The sequence below is a fragment of the Thamnophis elegans genome, chromosome 4 (assembly GCF_009769535.1).
Source record: "Thamnophis elegans isolate rThaEle1 chromosome 4, rThaEle1.pri, whole genome shotgun sequence".
Classification (NCBI taxonomy): Eukaryota; Metazoa; Chordata; class Lepidosauria; order Squamata; family Colubridae; genus Thamnophis; species Thamnophis elegans.
This window is the reverse complement of record NC_045544.1, coordinates 139,466,509-139,482,519: the sequence shown is the minus strand read 5'-3', so window position 1 is coordinate 139,482,519 and position 16,011 is coordinate 139,466,509. Positions and strand designations below refer to the sequence as shown.

The window sequence follows — 16,011 nt, the reverse complement described above, 5'->3', positions numbered from 1 at the left end:
TGCTAATTTTCCCGACTTTCCTTTTCTACGTGTAGGTCGAATCCCAAGAAAACTTTACCGGCAAGCACCATTGACGGGAATCAGGAGGCTGAGAACCAGAGTGAAGATTCTTCATCCCAGTTGGATCAGCTTTAGATGGTTGAGACCTAAAAGCTGTTTTGACTCTGGAACGACGTCATCCGTTGTTAAGAGAAACCACGGACCCCAGGAAGCTGCAGGAAGGGATTCGCTTAAGCTCTTAACGGCCTTCGTTTTTGGCATCCTGAGCCAAGGATATCTACACATGGCAGGATTTTTAACTTTTTGAAATCAAAACCAAACGCCAGGAAATCCTGCGTTAAGGACCGCAGCTGCGTGGCGGATATAAATCCTCTTTTATGTGGCTTCTGGATAACCTGACACCGCCATCCGTAGCCTATCAAATGTACGTCAAAAGCCAATTGAAGAGAGGACAGTTGTCCACGCTGAACTACTATCATTGTTCATCGCGCAGTCGGCCAGATGTTCGGAATGGATTCGGCATTTTTGTCCACCCAACGAGTCCTTCCCAAGAATTGCGCGGTGACCCAGAGGTGGAGCTCTCGCCTTACAATCAGGAGGCTGCAGGTTCGATCCTAGGTGTAGCGGCTGATATTTCTCTCTCAGGGCACAATGTGGATATATCTGCCGAATAAAACTCCGCATTGGCTACAGGAAGGGCATCTGGCCAGTAAACACAGTTGCCCCGACTCCACCCCGCAAGAGATTAAGAAGTCATTTAATGACACCCCCCCCAAAAAAAACCCAATCAAGTCCTTCCCAAGACCCCAGAAAAGGCAGATGTGGATATTTGATGGTGTTAAAAGTTCTCGTCGCAGGATGTCGGCTATTTTGAGTAAATCCGCCTTTTGCAATTGACTGATGGCGAATTTGTCAATGCCAACGGCCTTCAAGCGGTGCTCCGGATGTTTTGGGATTTTCCCCAAGGCATCTATTACTGTAGATACTACCTTTGCTTTCTTTTGCCACGGTCATTATTACAGGCAGTCCTCGACTTACAGCAGCTCATTGAGTGACCATTCAGAGTTACGACGGCGCTGAAAAAACCCGACTTAGGACCATTTTTCACACGTAGCGAGCTTTGTAGCAGCCCCGTGTGACCAAAATCAAAACTTGACTCATACTGATGACCCTTCCTGTGTCCCAAAGTCATGTGATCCCCCTTTGCAACGACCTGACCAGCAAAGTCAATGGGGGAGTCTGATTCACTTAACAACTTTGTTACTAACTTATCAACCACAGTGATTCACTTAACAAATGGGGGCAAAACTCACTTAAAAATGTCTCGCCTAACAGCAGAAATCTCGGGGCTAAATTGTGGTCGTAAATCGAGGACTACCTGTAATTACCAAATTTATTTGCCGCCCGTCTCGCACTTCAAAGCAGCTCTGAGAATAATCATATCCTGAGCATTGGCGTTTGAAAATATACGATAATTAAGACTTTTAATCATCCGCTTCCCATTCTGCTCTCCGTTTTGAATCTCTTCCTGCAAATTGCTGAGCCTGTGGGATTATTCAGGAATTCGAAATAAATTCTTGCAACATGCGTAAACAATTCTCCAGCCTGTGGGATTATGCCGGAATGCTAAATAAATTCCTGCAACATGCATAAACATTTCCTCAGCATCCAACCAACTCATGAGACATAACTTCAACGTGAAAACGGGTTGGCCATTGGCATGTCCTCTACCTCCACTTCAAGGGGGGGGGGGGGGAAGAGACTGGATTTTATTTTTTTTCTGCCTATGGTATGAATTTAGAGAATTATAGAGCCGAGGTGGTGCAGTGGGTAGAGTGCAGTACTGCAGGCCACTTCAGCTGACTGCTAGTTCAGCGGTTCAAATCTCACCGGCTCAGGGTTGACTCAGCCTTCCATCCTTCCGAGGTGGGTAAAATGAGGACCCAGATTGTGGGGGCGATACGCTGACTCTATAAACCGCTTAGAGAGGGCTGAAAGCCCTAGGAAGCGGTATATAAGTCTAATTGCTATTGCTATTGCTAATTTACACACAAACCCAAGTCTTATTTTATGACCGGTGCATAGAAATGGCCAGTCGCAGGAGTTAAATCAGAATATTATCTACGGAACCACAAGCCATATTCCTAATGGCTGCTTCACCGGGAATTTCTGTATGATTAAAAAATAAATGGGTTGAACTGAAAAAGAAGTTTTGAAAAATGAATGTGATTTTGATGAAGAGAAGAAATAGACCATAGAGGTTTTTTTATATATATATAAAAAACAACAACCATAAAGTAAGAGATAATGTTGCATTTGTTATTTATAATTGCCGCAAAGAAAATTGGAAGCTATTCCTAATTTTTTTCAGGTCTTTTTTCCTCGTTTCCTTCCCTGCTTTTCCTTTATACGGTCACAGGGTTGTCGTGAGGAAAGTGGGAGGAAGCAGCATTAAGTATGTTCACCACACTGAGTTACTTAGAAAAATAATAAAGGACGAAAATTATATACATACCAGTATATGTATGTGTTGGCAGTTTGAATCCCTAGCGCCGCATAACGGAGTGAGCTCCCGTTACTTGTCCCAGCTTGAAAATTATATACATACCAGTATATGTATGTGTTGGCAGTTTGAATCCCTAGCGCCGCATAACGGAGTGAGCTCCCGTTACTTGTCCCAGCTTCTGCCAACCTAGCAGTTTATAAGCAGGTAAAAAATGCAAGTAGAAAAATAGGAGCCACATTTGGTGGGAAGGCAACAGCGTTCCGTGCGCCTTCGGTGTTGAGTCATGCCGGCCACATGACCACGGAGGCGTCTTCGGACAGCACTGGCTCTTCGGCTTTGAAACAGAGATGAACACCTCCCCTTAGAGTCAGGAACGATTAGCACCTATGTGCGAGGGGAAGCTTTACCTTTAAATATATATATTTAAAGATTAAAGAGTAACAAGAACACATAGATGTGTATATGTTCTTGTTAGTTTTCAATTTTTAAAAGAGTGAGAATTATTTTAACATATCTATATAAATAAAAATGCAATGGTTGTTTGTTCAAAATCGCTAATCTCTGAAAGTTCTTCACCAATTGCTTTGAAATTTTGACACAACGTTGCATTCGAATATGCGAATGTTTTTATATACGTATATGATATAGATGTCACACCTGTGACAGGTAAAAACACGATTTTTTGAAAACCAGCGCCATCTGGTGGACATAAAAGCAACACCCGCTATACTAAATATTTCATGATTCTATTTCAATGTTTCCGATTGCATTGTTATATTGAATTTTCATAGATTTCGATTTATTTTCATTTTGATTTAATTATTTCATGTGACATTGCGTTGGAATTGAGCTGTGTCGTTTACCATAGCATTCATTTAGTGAGTATAGTATATTCGGAACAGTTCGGCCTCTCTCTAGCTTCGTCCCGACGGTCCCTTTATATGTGTGGCTGGGCTGCGGCCGCACCCTTTCCCCTTTCTGCCCCTCCTCTGACGAGCTTTGGCCATTTCCGCCAAGGGGAGCCGAAGCACTTCGGCCTCCCCCTCCCCTCTCTCCCCTCCCCTCCCGCCGGGCCTTTGCTGTCTGTGGCGGAGTGCTCCAGAGGAGGTGGAGGCGGAGTGTCTCCTCAGCCCGGCCGGTCGCATGCGCTCTCCACCCCCCCTCACAGCAAGCTAGCTATGGCCTTGCCAAGACGGCTCTGACGGGTCGTCGTCAACCTGAAGTGCAACGGGGCTGGGGCGGCCCCTGGACGTCTCGCTCTCCTGCGCCACCAACTTGGGGGAGCCCAAGCGCAGCTCCTCCGAGATGCTCAACAACTTCCGACAGCCCCGGCGCCGTCTCCCCCAATCAGCCTCGCCCAGCGCAGCAGCCCTGAGTCCTGATCAATGGCAGCTCCCACCCGCCACCCCACTATGCCCACGGGGGACACCCCCAGCCTCCCTCCCACACTGGGGTTCCCCCTCCCATGTCCGGAAGGGCCCCATCCAGCCCATCGTTCCAGAAGCTGCCCAACACGGGGAGCTTGGAGGACGCCAGGCTGGGGCCTGGGGGAGCGTCCTCTGTGGTGGCTCTTGCAGGGGCCACTGTGGTTCACTTCCACGCGGGAGCTGCCTCTGCCGTGGGAGCTGTGGCCAGTGCAGCGAGTGGCAGGGCCCACTAGGTGGGCAAGATCCTCACGAACCTTGCCACTGCTGGCAACAGGATGACCCTGCCTGGAGGGAACCACCCTGGAAATGTTTCTTTCTTCGCTTGCTTTTAGTAAATGTGCCCGGTCCAAAATCTTTCCAGCAATTGAAAACTGTTTCTCACATGGACAATTGTACGTTGCGTGTTCTAGAGTCGGCAAACCAGACAATCTATATATCTACACAGACAATGGAACAACAAAAAAATATTGTATACCCACAAGCATTGTGAAATTAAACATATTAGAAACTTGCACTTTCTCTTTTCTTTTTTTTAAACTATTTAACCAGACTGGGCCACAGCAACGCATGGCCGGGTACAGCTAGTGTTTATAATATATTTAATTATATTAAACAAATCTTAATATATTAAAATGAGTTTGGTTGACGAGAAGTTAATTTTACAACTTGCATTAGCAAGCTAGCTTTAAACCGTAAGCTGTTACAGGTGTACTTCTTGTACTTCTGCCAGTCCAGCCCGAAATCCCTGTTGCTAAGCGAGGCAGTTAAGGGAGCGGTGTAAAATTTTCGAGAGTTAAGCAAATCACTGCAGTTGTTAAGTGAACCATGTGGTCGTTAAGTGAATCTGGCTCCCCCCATTGACTTCATTTGTTAGAAGCAGGCTGGGAAGATTGCAAAAGAGGATCACGTCATCCCAGAACAATGTGACCGCCATAAATACGAACCAGTTGCCAAGTGACCGAATTTTAGTCACCTGTGGAGATGTTGGCACAGTTGTTAAGTGTGAGAACCGGTTGTAAGCAGAGGACCACCTATAATCCAGCAACTGCGTGCTTCCATCCCAAACGACAGACCTGCCACTCCTGTCAGTGCAAGTCCTCGACTTACAACCGTTAAGCAGCCTGCCCAATAGTTGTACGTTGTGATGGTTGTAAAGGGGGACATCACCTAATTTTATGATTTTTTTGGTGTTAAGCAGATAGCATCGTCGTTAAGTGAACCCATCGTGTATATATGGGTCGTTTTTGCCCAAAACTGGAAATAAACAGCAAGAATTTGGTGGCCACGATGTAGAAAAGCTGCGGAGACTCAAGTTCAAGTTCAAAGCCCAAAAGAAGGTATAAATACCACCCCCGCTCCATGTGATCAGCTACACAGAACCATGTGCTTAGTGGTTCTGCTTCCCCATTAAACCATCTTTCCAATCAGAGATGAGCAACAAAGAGGATTAGGGGACTGGAGACTAAAACATAGGAAGAACGGTTGCAGGAACTGGGTATGTCTAGTTTAATGAAAAGAAGGACCAGGGGAGACAGGATAGCAGTCTTCCAATGTCTCAGGGGTTGCCCCAAAGAAGAGGGAGTCAAGCTATTCTCCAAAGCACCTGAGGGCAGCAGAACAAGAAGCAATGGGTGGAAACTAATCAAGGAGAAGCAACTTAGAACTTAGAGAAATTTCCTGACAGAACAATTAACCAGTGGAACAGCGAAGGAAGGAAGGCCAATGGGTGGAAACTAATCAAGGAGAGAAGCAACTTAGAACTAAGGAGGAATTTCCTGACAGTGAGAACAATTAATCGGTGGAACAGAAGTTGCCTCCAGAAGTTGTGAATGCCCCAATACTGGAAGTCTTTAAGAAGATGTTGGATAGCCATTTGTCTGACATGGTATAGGGTTTCCTGCCTAAGCAGGGGGTTGGACTAGAAGACCTCCAAGGTCCCTTCCAACTCTGCTATTGTATTGTACTGTATCAAGAATGTCGTAAATCTTGGTCATATAAGCACAGGATACTGAAAACCGCCATAAATACGGGCCGGTTACTAAACAGCTAAAATGTAGTCTTTTCAAAATGGGGAGTGTGTGTGTCAGTTTAGGTTTCACTGTAGAGGTCCTTGAGTTACAACAGTTCATTTAGTGATCGTTCAAAGCCACAGCGGCAGTGAAAAAAAGAGACTTGGGACCATTTTCCTCACTTACGACCCACCTCGGAAGGACAGAAGGCTGAGTCAACCTGGAGCCTGGTGGGATTTGAACTGCCAAATTGCAGGCAGCTGGCAGTCAGCAGAAATAGCCTGCAGTACTGCACTCCAACCACTGCGCCACCGTGGCTTAAATAAATTGTGTATCAGGGGAATAAGCCAGGTTTATAACAGAGGTGGGTTGCTCCTGGATCGGCCCGGATCGAGTGAGCAGGTCATAGCAGCGGCGGGAGACTCTGCCCGCCCACCCGGACGCTTCTGCGCATCTGCGCGCCCGAACCAGTAGTAAAAAAAATGGCAACCCACCACTGGTTTCCAAGATTCTAGTTGCCGTTAACAATGTCAAATCAAAGCAATAAAGGAGGGATGTCCAATGGCTAAAATATCTATATTTTATCTAAAAGAGCCAAGGTGGCGCAGTGGTTAAATGCAGCACTGCAGGCTACTGCTAGATCAGCAGGTCAGCGGTTCAAATCTCACCGGCTCAGGGTTGACTCAGCCTTCCATCCTTCCGAGGTGGGTAAAATGAGGACCCAGATTGTTGGGGGCAATATGCTGATTCTCTGTAAACCGCTTAGAGAGGCCTGAAAGGCCTATGAAGCGGTATATAAGTCTACTGCTATTGCTATTGCTATCTAAAATATAGAGCCGAGGTGGCTCAGTGGTTAAATGCAGCACTGCAGGCTACTTCAGCTGATTGCAGTTCTGCAGTTCGGCTGTTCAAATCTCACCGGCTCAGGGTTGACTCAGCCTTCCATCCTTCCGAGGTGGGTAAAATGAGGACCCGGATTGTTGGGGGCAATATGCTGACTCTGTAAACCGCTTAGAGAGGGCTGAAAGCCCTATGAAGCGGTATATAAGTCTAACTGCTATTGCTATCTATTGCTATCTGCATATCTTAAGCATCATTCAAACGAGAGATATAAATGAGACTGGAAAAAATGGGTTGATTATATACAAAATAAATACGGGGCTAAGAAGTTCCAGATAGCTTATGATTAAGATCAGGAATGATATAAATTGTTTAAAGTTAGCTTAGCAAGGAGGGGCTAAGTTCAATGTAAAGATGTTATCAATTTTGTATTCTTTTTTCCAATATATTTTAGACTGTTTTTGTTAAAGATTTATACCGTGTATGGGTTCTGGGAAGTTGGGGGAGGGAAGGCTGGGGGGGTTGGGGGAGGGAGGGATATATATTAGGTTTGACGAGAGGTATTAGATTTTAATGTAATTTGATCCCACATGTATACTGGTCTTCTCTTATTTTTTCTTTAAAACTAGGATATGTTAAGTATATTGATATGGAAGCGGAAATACACCAATGAGAGGAAAAGTGGGAAACAGAAGGGAGAAGAAAGATGGGAAGAGAGGGATAGGAGAGAGGAAGAGTGGGAAACAGAGGAGAGAAGATGGGAAGAGAGGGATAGGAGAGAGGAAGAGTGGGAAACAGAGGAGAGAAGAAAGATGGGGAGAGGGATAGGAGAGAGGAAGAGTGGGAAACAGAGAAGAGAGATGGGAAGAGAGGGATAGGAGAGAGGGTAAGGGGGGAAGATGAGGAGGATAAGGAGGAGTGGAATGTAGAGAGAGAAGGAGAAAGGAAGGGGAAGTAGACTAGGAAAGGATGATGGAGGGAAGAAAGGAGGTAGGAGAGAGGCAGAAGAAAGAGGTGTATGGAGAGCAGAAGAGCTAATAATGGGTTTTTATCTTTTTGGGCGTTGATGACAAGGGGAACTGATGTAATTACTATTTAATACTATAGGATACTGGCTATGTATAGTATACATGTGATTGTATGTTATGAAAATGGAAAATAAAAAAGTTAATAAAAAATAAATAAATAAAAAATCTCGGCCACTTTTAAGACCGGTGGACTTTAACACCCAGATGGCTGGCTGGGGAATTCTGGGAGTTGAAGTCCACCGGTCTTAAAAGTGGCCAAGGTTGGACACCTCTTAATATAAGCCCAAAATTTGCAGTTTCTTTGTCAGGACACAGAAGCAACAAACGCAAAGGGGAGATTGTTAAACAAAAAACAAAAAAAATGCATTTGCGGGGAACGCGCGTTTCCCCCTGAATTTTTATTTCACCAAAGTACCAGTGAGGAAGCATTGAGGTGTTCAGATAAGGAGGATCTTTTGATTCTTTTCAAGATCATAGATACTCTCTCCCATGTCTCTTTGCAAAACTGTGTACGCACGGGAAAAAAAAAGTTACTTTGCTCTGTGTTTATGAAAGCTGGATTACGTGGCCTTTCAAGAATGTAAAGAAGAAAAGGAAGTGGGCGAAAAGTTTGCAGCCGTTTTTGTGTCCCTTCAACGTTTCTTTAAAGAAGGAACCAGAACTGGCAAAAAAAAAAAAAAAAATCCATTTTAACGGCTTGTTTCTCATCCCTGCCAGACAGGATCCTGCGTTAAACCTAGATTAAGAATACAACATCTCGGTCTGTTGTTTACTGGAGAAATAAGCCTATTTCATGCCTCTGGAGCCGCATGTGGCTCTTTCATCCCTCTGCTGCGGCTTCACAATTGATAGGGCTTTCGGTTACGACAGGTAGAGGAAAAAGGATGCCGTGCTAGGAGGAGACTCTATGGTGGTGGGGAATTGGACTTCCGATCAGGAGGGGGAAAAGGATGCTGCGCTAGGAGACTCTATGGTGGGGGGGAAACACACATCTGGTTGGCTTCGGAATTAAACCTCTGTGGCTCTTTGAGTGTTTAAGGTTGCCAGCCCCTGCATTAGACAAATAAGAACATTTTAACCAAGTTTGAGTTCTTGTATTAAGAGTGAAGATGTAGGATGATTGTAAAGCAATAAGAAACAGAACTTATAGACAGAAGAGAAGAGTTGGAGTGTTGGGTTCTTGATAGTCTCCAAGCTTGGTGGTTTTCTTGCAGACATTTCATCAGTGTATCTGATGGTGGGATGTGCTGCCTATTTATATATAGTAGCTTGCCCTGAGGTTGGATTTGTCAAGAGACAAATAGACTTATCAGCTATCAATAGACACGTAGAGATAAATCACATTTACACACCATTTAATTAAAAGCTAAGCTGGAAACAAAATGACCAAAATATATTCTCTCTCGCCATCCGACACCCAGTTAAAAAGAGATTAACACCAAACAAGCAGAGAACAAAATCCTAACCAAGGTGTCAAACACGCACATACACACAAGAGTACTGGCAGGGCATGTTACTATATATTAATGGGGAGCAATTCCCACACTTGCTACCACTGATGACGTTACCTAGTTGGGTAGTGAAATGTCTGCAAGAAACTACCAAGCTCAGAGAGCACCTCACACTCCTCCTCCCTGCACACACACCGCTCCCTTCTAGCACTGATGATGTTACCTAGTTGGATAATGAAACGCCTGCAAGAAAACCACCAAGCTCAGAGAGCATGAAGGACCTCACGGAAGTGATATTATCCTTCTGGCTTCATTGCGGCCTTATGTCTTCTTGTATTTGTATTTATTTGTCTTGTATGCCGCCCACTCCCGAAGGACTCCGGGCGGCTCACAATAGACAAGGGGAAGGGGAAAACTAGACAAAGACAACACTTTAAAAACAAAACCGCAACATTCACAATTTCCGTGGAGCTGGATGTTTCGCAGCCCCCCCCGGCCTGCTGGAGCAGCCAGGACTTGGTAGCTTTGCGGAAGGCCGGGAGGGTAGTGAGGGTCCGGATCTCGACAGGGAGATCATTCTTGATTTAACCCAGCATCTTGTACCCAACAGCATTTGAGAAGCTCAAAAATAAAGTTAGCAAAGCAACTGTCCACTCCCAACCCCTATTTAACATTCCAAAATGATGGTTTGATATTTATAGCTTTCTGGGACTTATCAAGACCCAGCGACTGGAAAGGCAATTTGATTGTCGTTTAAGAATTGAGATACTCAGAGCTGTAACTTTAGAACTACTGCGGCACAAAAGTTAAAAGGATGGGGAGTCATACATTATCTGATTATTTCATTCTTGAATCCACCAAAGCTGTAATCCGCTACCTCATGGCTCTCCGAATTTGGCAACTTGAAGACGTGTGGACTTCAACTCCCAAAATTCTTCAGCCTTGCCTGGCTGAGGAATTCTGGGAGTTGTATATAGAGTTAACAGAGTTGGAAGGGACCTTGGAGGTCTTCTAATCCAACCCCCTGCCTAGGCAGGAAACCCTACACCACTTCAGACAAATGGCTATCCAACATCTTCTTAAAAACCTCCAGTGTTGGGAGTATTCACAACTTCTGTTCCACTGATTAATTGTTCTCTGTCAGGAAATTCCTCCTTAATTCTAAGTTGCTTCTCTCCTTGATTAGTTTCCACCCATTGCTTCTTGTCCTGCTCTCAGGTGCCTTGGAGAATAGCTTGACTCCCTCTTCTTTGGGGCAACCCCTGAGATATTGGAAGACTGCTATCATCTCTCCCCTAGTCCTTCTTTTCATTAAACTAGACATACCCAGTTCCCGCAACCGTTCTTCATATGTTTTAGCCTCCAGTTGAAGTCCACACGTCTACAAGTTTGGAGACCCCTGTAGTACCTTGAGTAGGTATGAGAAAACTGGGTCTCTACTGAATTTGAGGTGACACATAACATCCAGCATCCCCCATCTTTGGCCACGCTGGCTGGGTTGTGACCATGGGGGCGGCTATAAATCTCACCCCTATTTCAAAATAAAACTCCTACTGAACTTGTTGCAAATGTTTACTTGGAAGTGAAAGCAGCTTCAGGCCAAACGTCCGTCAACCCACCCACCTCCCCCTTTACAACCTGCCTGTAGTTAAGGCTGTGAAAACCGTGTTTTTCTTCTGAAGTCTTTCAATCAAGGTGCATACAAAAACCGATCAAGCATGGAATATCGATATAGATTTCTCTCTCTCTCTCTCTCTCCAAAATAGTAGATCTGGTTACACACAGCGAGGAAAAGTCTCGGAAGGGAAGGTGGGGCTAAAGAGGGTTAGGACAGAATTCTAGCAGCCTTGCGGGCAGAGGGATAAACCGAGAAGAACGGGACGTCCTCTGGAGTGGAGGATGGGTTATTTACACGTCATTTTTAAAGGCCAAGGAAAGAGGGAGGGGGGTGTTTCACATTCTGTTTCGTTAGCAGGGTTCTAGAGGCTTTCTGATGTATTTTAGGGAGCGCATGAAGAGTGCAAGTAATGGGCCAGGATACCCACTTCTAGGGCATCCGAAAGGAAGTAGCGAGCTGTCTCCCCTCACAACCGTCCTGGCTATATACCGTCGTCTTCTTCTTCTTCCTCCTCCTCCTAGTAAACATGCACCATGCCATAGAGGAAAGTCCAGAAGAGAATATATGTGAATAAACCCCCGATCAGTCCCCCGGTGAAGAGAGGCCTTCGGGATTTAAAATATTTGTTCCATCGCCGTCCGGCTTTTAGCACCAGAAGCACTGAGAGTAAGACGGAGGCCAGGAAGTAGAAGATGAAGCCGTAGAGGCCGTTGAGGCCAAGGATGCCGGCGGTGGCTCCCGAGAGCGCGGAGACGGACGTCCTGCAATAATCCAGGATGGCTGCGTTTCCCCGGACGGCGGCTTCGCTGATGAATTGGGGGCCTTCGCGCTTGGCCACCACGGCGGCCATGGCTTCAGCAGGGAGTGGTGGGGCAGCTCTCCTACCGGATGGTGCTTTCTGCGAGGAAAAATGGAAACCATTGATATATGCAGATCTGTTTCTTGGAAGCTCAAAGACTGTCCTTCCACAGAGCCAGGTGACAAATGAGAAACAGATTTTATTGACTAATCTTTATTAAAGAGCTCAAGGTGGAAAACGTATCCCACACATCGTTTTCCTATTTTCTCCACAACCACCACCCTGTGAGATATCGTATTTTTCAGAGTATAAGACGCACCTTTCCTTCCCTTAAAAGAGGGTGAAAATTTCGGTGCGTCTTATACGCTGAATGTAGCCACCCAGCTGGCTTTCATGCCTAAGGCAAGACTAGAACTCACCATCTCCTGGTGATCAGCCCCAAGTCATCCAGCCGGCTTTCATGCCTAAGGTGAGACTAGAATTCATCATCTCCCACTTTTTTAGCTTGGTGTTTTTAAGCACTGGACCAAAGTAGCTCTCAAATTAATATTAAACACAGCCCTGCGATGATTAGCAAGCCACTTAAAGCAAGAACTTACCCGTAAAAATAGCATGTGCATTTGTTTTTGAAGTTAAAAAATGACTACGTTTGAAAGTAGAAGACACAATTATAAATAAAACAGGGGGGAGAAGCAAGAAACACTGGAGCTGCTTCAAGCTCAGCGAAGGACAAATTATATTATTTATTCAATTTTTATCCCCACCCATCTCAGCCAAGTGACTCTGGGAGGCTTACGATTCTAAAACTACAAAACAGTTAAAACGATGAAAACCATCCAAAGAATACAACCAATAGCCAAATATTTAATAAAAAGATTTAAACCTTGATTTAAGGATTCTACTCCTTGCAGACAGCTGGTCATTTGCATCCTTTTAGAGGGTCGTTGAGGCCACTTGGAGGTTTCTCTGTGTCCTCAGGGTCACCTGAGTGGTGCAAGAGGTTCCTGTAGTCTGCAATTTTTTTTCTCTGGAAATCCATTCCTACCTCTAAAAAAATGGCAAATGACCAGCTGTCTGCAAGGAGCATCAATCCTTCCATTCCCCACCATCCAGTCAGAGCTGAAGAAGCGTCTTGGATGAAAAACGAAACATATTTAAAGATGCAGCTACCGCTGCAATTTGAAAGGATTGGTTCAATCAGTGTCCTACTATTATGGTTCCTGTTTGTTTTAATTTAGGAGAGGCTTCGGTACGAACTACTACAGTAGAGAACAGGTGATGCAATCAATTCCTTTAAGTCACACATGTGGTGCAATAAATAGGTAGTCCTTGGCTTACAGCCATTCATTTAGTTCAAGGTTGCAACACCATTGAAAAAAGTGGCTTATGACTTATGGCTTTTCACACTTACAATTGTTGCAGCATCCCTGTGGATCCTGTGATCAAAATTCAGATGCTTGGCAATTAGCATATATTTATGAGAGTATCCTGGAGTCTTGCGATCCCGTTTTGGGACCTTGTGACAAACAAAGCCAGATGAAGCCAGTTGTTAAGTGAAACAACTATGTTACTAACTTAACTGCACTGATTTACTTAACAGCGGTAGCAAGAATAGTATAGAATAACAGAGTTGGAAGGGACGACTTTAGAGGTCTTCTAGTCCAACCTTGGCCTTTCTTGGCCAAGCAAGAAACCAAAGAAAGGTTAAAAATTTTACTCAACTGTCTTGTTTAGCAATAGAAATTTTCGGCTAAAATTTTGGTTGAGGACTACCTGTAATGGGGCTTAAAATCCAGTGGATAGGTGAACTTCTGTTTCGCTGTAATTTTTTGAGGTGGTCACCTTCGTTTTTTGACTTCGCTTCTAAGTGGCCATTACTTTCAGTAACAAATAAAATGAAGAGATCAATCAATACAGGCAACCCTAGACTTTCAACCATTGTGGTTTGCTTATAAGAGCCTAATCTTTCATTTTTTTGAGGCCTTTGAACTCTGGTGCTGGAGAAGGACTCCTGCATTGAGACCCTTGGACTGCAAGACAATCCGACGGGTCAGTCCTAGAGGAGATCTACCCTGACTGCTCTTGAGAAGGCCAGATCCTGAAGAGGGAACTCAAAGGCTTTGGCCACCTAAGGAGAAGGAAGGAGGACTCCCTGGAGAAGAGCCTCATGCTGGGAACGATGGAAGGCAAAAGAAGAAGGGGATGGCAGAGAAGGAGGTGGCTGGATGGAGTCATGGAAGCAGCAGGCGTGAGCTTCAATGGACTCCAGAGGATGGGAGAGGACAGGAAGGCCTGGAGGAACATTGTCCATGGGGTTGCGATGGGTCGGACACGACTTCGCAACTAACAACAACAATCTTTCCTTATGGTCCAGACACTTTCTCTAGTTTTCTGTGGTCATACAACACATAAACTGCTAGGGGATGCTGACAAATTTATTCATGTATTTATCTGACAGATCACAACAGTGCTGCTAGCAGGCAGAAGTTCAACAGGATTGCTTCATGCCAACTCAATGCAAACTCTGAGGTTTTCCTTATACGGGTAGTCCACGACTTACAGTTCACTTAGTGACCGTTCAAAGTTACAAGGGCACTGAAAAAAGTGACTTATGACCATATGCTGCACCCCCATAGTCACGTGATTTACATTCAGCCGCTTGGCAACTGACTCGTACTTATGACGGTTGCAGAGTCCTGGGGTCCGGTGATCTCCTTTTGTGACCTTCTGCCAAAAAGAAAAGCCAACGGGGGAAGTCACTTAACAACCATGTGACTCACCAACTGCAGCGATTCACTTAACAACCGTGACAACGGTCGTAAAGTGGAGCAAAACTCACTTAAACAACCGTCTCACTTAGCAACAGAAATTCTGGGCTCCATTGTGGTCGTAGGTTGAGGACCACCCGTCCAGTAGCAGAAAATGCAATTAAATGTCTTATTTAAAGGCACAGGCCCAAGCCAGACCCCCTCTAAGGGCCCCGTAGTGACGTCACACGGGTGAGAAAGTTCTCAGGAACGACCTCAAAACCGACCTTCTTCATGGAGGTTTTAAAAACCAGGCAAGTTTCTACGTCTCTTTTTTTCCCTACCTCCTTAAACCCCCAAATCCCTCTTACCTCGCCGTGTATTTCCTCAGCTCTCGCCCAACCACTTTCACCTCCTCCGACCTCACCGCGAAAAGGCCGCCGCCGCCGCCATCTTGGAACGAAGAGGCTTCTGGGAGCGCCGGCGTCCCACGCTGTGACGTCACGTGGCCTTTCCTCCTCCTCCTCCTCTTTCCCCGCGCGTCTTCCATAGAGCCCGGCGGACGCCATAGAGATGAAGAGGCCTAGAGAGCCTCCTCCTCCTCCTCCTCCTCCTCCTCCGCACGGCCGGATTTCCTCCCCTGGCGAAACGTGGACGACATCCCGAAAGGAAGGCCCCGCCCCCTTCGTCAACCCCTCCCCTTCTCCGAGGAAGACGAGGAGGAATCAGGAGAAGGGGGCGTGGCCTGACAGGGCGGTGGGCGTGGCCGCGATTAGAGGGGCGGAGCCTCGGCGCCCGCTCCCTTCGCTTTTGTTCCGCCGGAGGCGAAGCGACCGAAGCGGCTTTAGCGACTCCCCGGGAGCCTCCTTTCATCCGGAGCCATGTCCTACATCCCGGGCCAGCCCGTCACGGCCGTGGTGGTAAGCCCTCCTTCCTCGCCGCCCGAAACGCCCCCCCCCTCGGACTACAAAGCCCATCCTCCGCGGGCCCCCCCCCCCACGGGCAGGGGATGATGGGCACGGGAGTCCCCAAAGGTTTGGGACGGGTGGGGAGGAGAGGAGGGGGGGGAATCTCTATGTCCCAATCCCCCCCTCCTTCCCGGGTAGTCCGTTCCCACGACCCCGCAGACACGTGTCAGGGCGCTTTCCTGGCGCGCGGGCGTGGTCGACGCTGGGCAAGTTTTAAGGCGGCGCGGCAGGTTTTGTTCTCCGGTGGCCTCCGGTCTCCCCCGCCTTTGGTGGGGTTGGAAGTCCAGTTGGAAGTCTGGAAAGGGCTGAGAAAGTCCCTTCTCTCCCTCCCTTTCTCTTTCTTTCTTTCTTTCTTTCTTTTTCTTTCTTTCTTTCTTTCTTTCTTTCTTTCTTTCTATTCTGGAAAGGGCTAGAGAACATCTCCCATTTCCCTCTTCTCTATCCCATCCCCCAGTTTGTCAGCTCTCTCTCTTTTCCTTTCTATTCCTTTTTCTGAGTCTTCTTCTTTCTTTCTTTCTATTCTGGAAAGGGCTGAAAAGTCCCTTCTCTCCTCAATTCCTATTTCTCTTTCTTTCTTTCTTTTTTTTTTTTTTTTTTTCTTTTCTTTTCTTTCTTTCT

General features: G+C 46.1%; 3 protein-coding genes across 3 annotated transcripts in view; 2 read left to right on the top strand and 1 right to left on the bottom strand.

The window, feature by feature from the left end:
- Positions 1–479, top strand: part of P2RX5 (purinergic receptor P2X 5) — a 38,917-nt gene extending 38,438 nt beyond the window's left edge. The window contains exon 12 of the mRNA XM_032216140.1: positions 36–479. Within this exon, the coding sequence (XP_032072031.1) occupies positions 36–135 (100 nt within the window). The 3' untranslated portion in view covers positions 136–479. The remainder of the gene's footprint in view (positions 1–35) is intronic.
- A 10,462-nt stretch (positions 480–10,941) lies between these two features.
- LOC116508037 (ER membrane protein complex subunit 6-like) lies at positions 10,942–15,009 on the bottom strand. The gene is made up of 2 exons (XM_032216490.1): positions 14,797–15,009; positions 10,942–11,777 (listed from the first exon to the last, which is right to left on the bottom strand). The coding sequence occupies exons 1-2, from the start codon at positions 14,992–14,994 to the stop codon at positions 11,397–11,399; spliced, it is 579 nt and encodes a 192-aa protein (XP_032072381.1). The 5' UTR covers positions 14,995–15,009; the 3' UTR covers positions 10,942–11,396.
- A 297-nt stretch (positions 15,010–15,306) lies between these two features.
- The window catches only part of LOC116507807 (P2X purinoceptor 5-like), a 9,661-nt gene continuing 8,956 nt past the window's right edge, over positions 15,307–16,011 (top strand). Inside the window, exon 1 of the mRNA XM_032216139.1 lies at positions 15,307–15,345. Coding sequence (XP_032072030.1) covers positions 15,307–15,345 — 39 coding nt within the window. The remainder of the gene's footprint in view (positions 15,346–16,011) is intronic.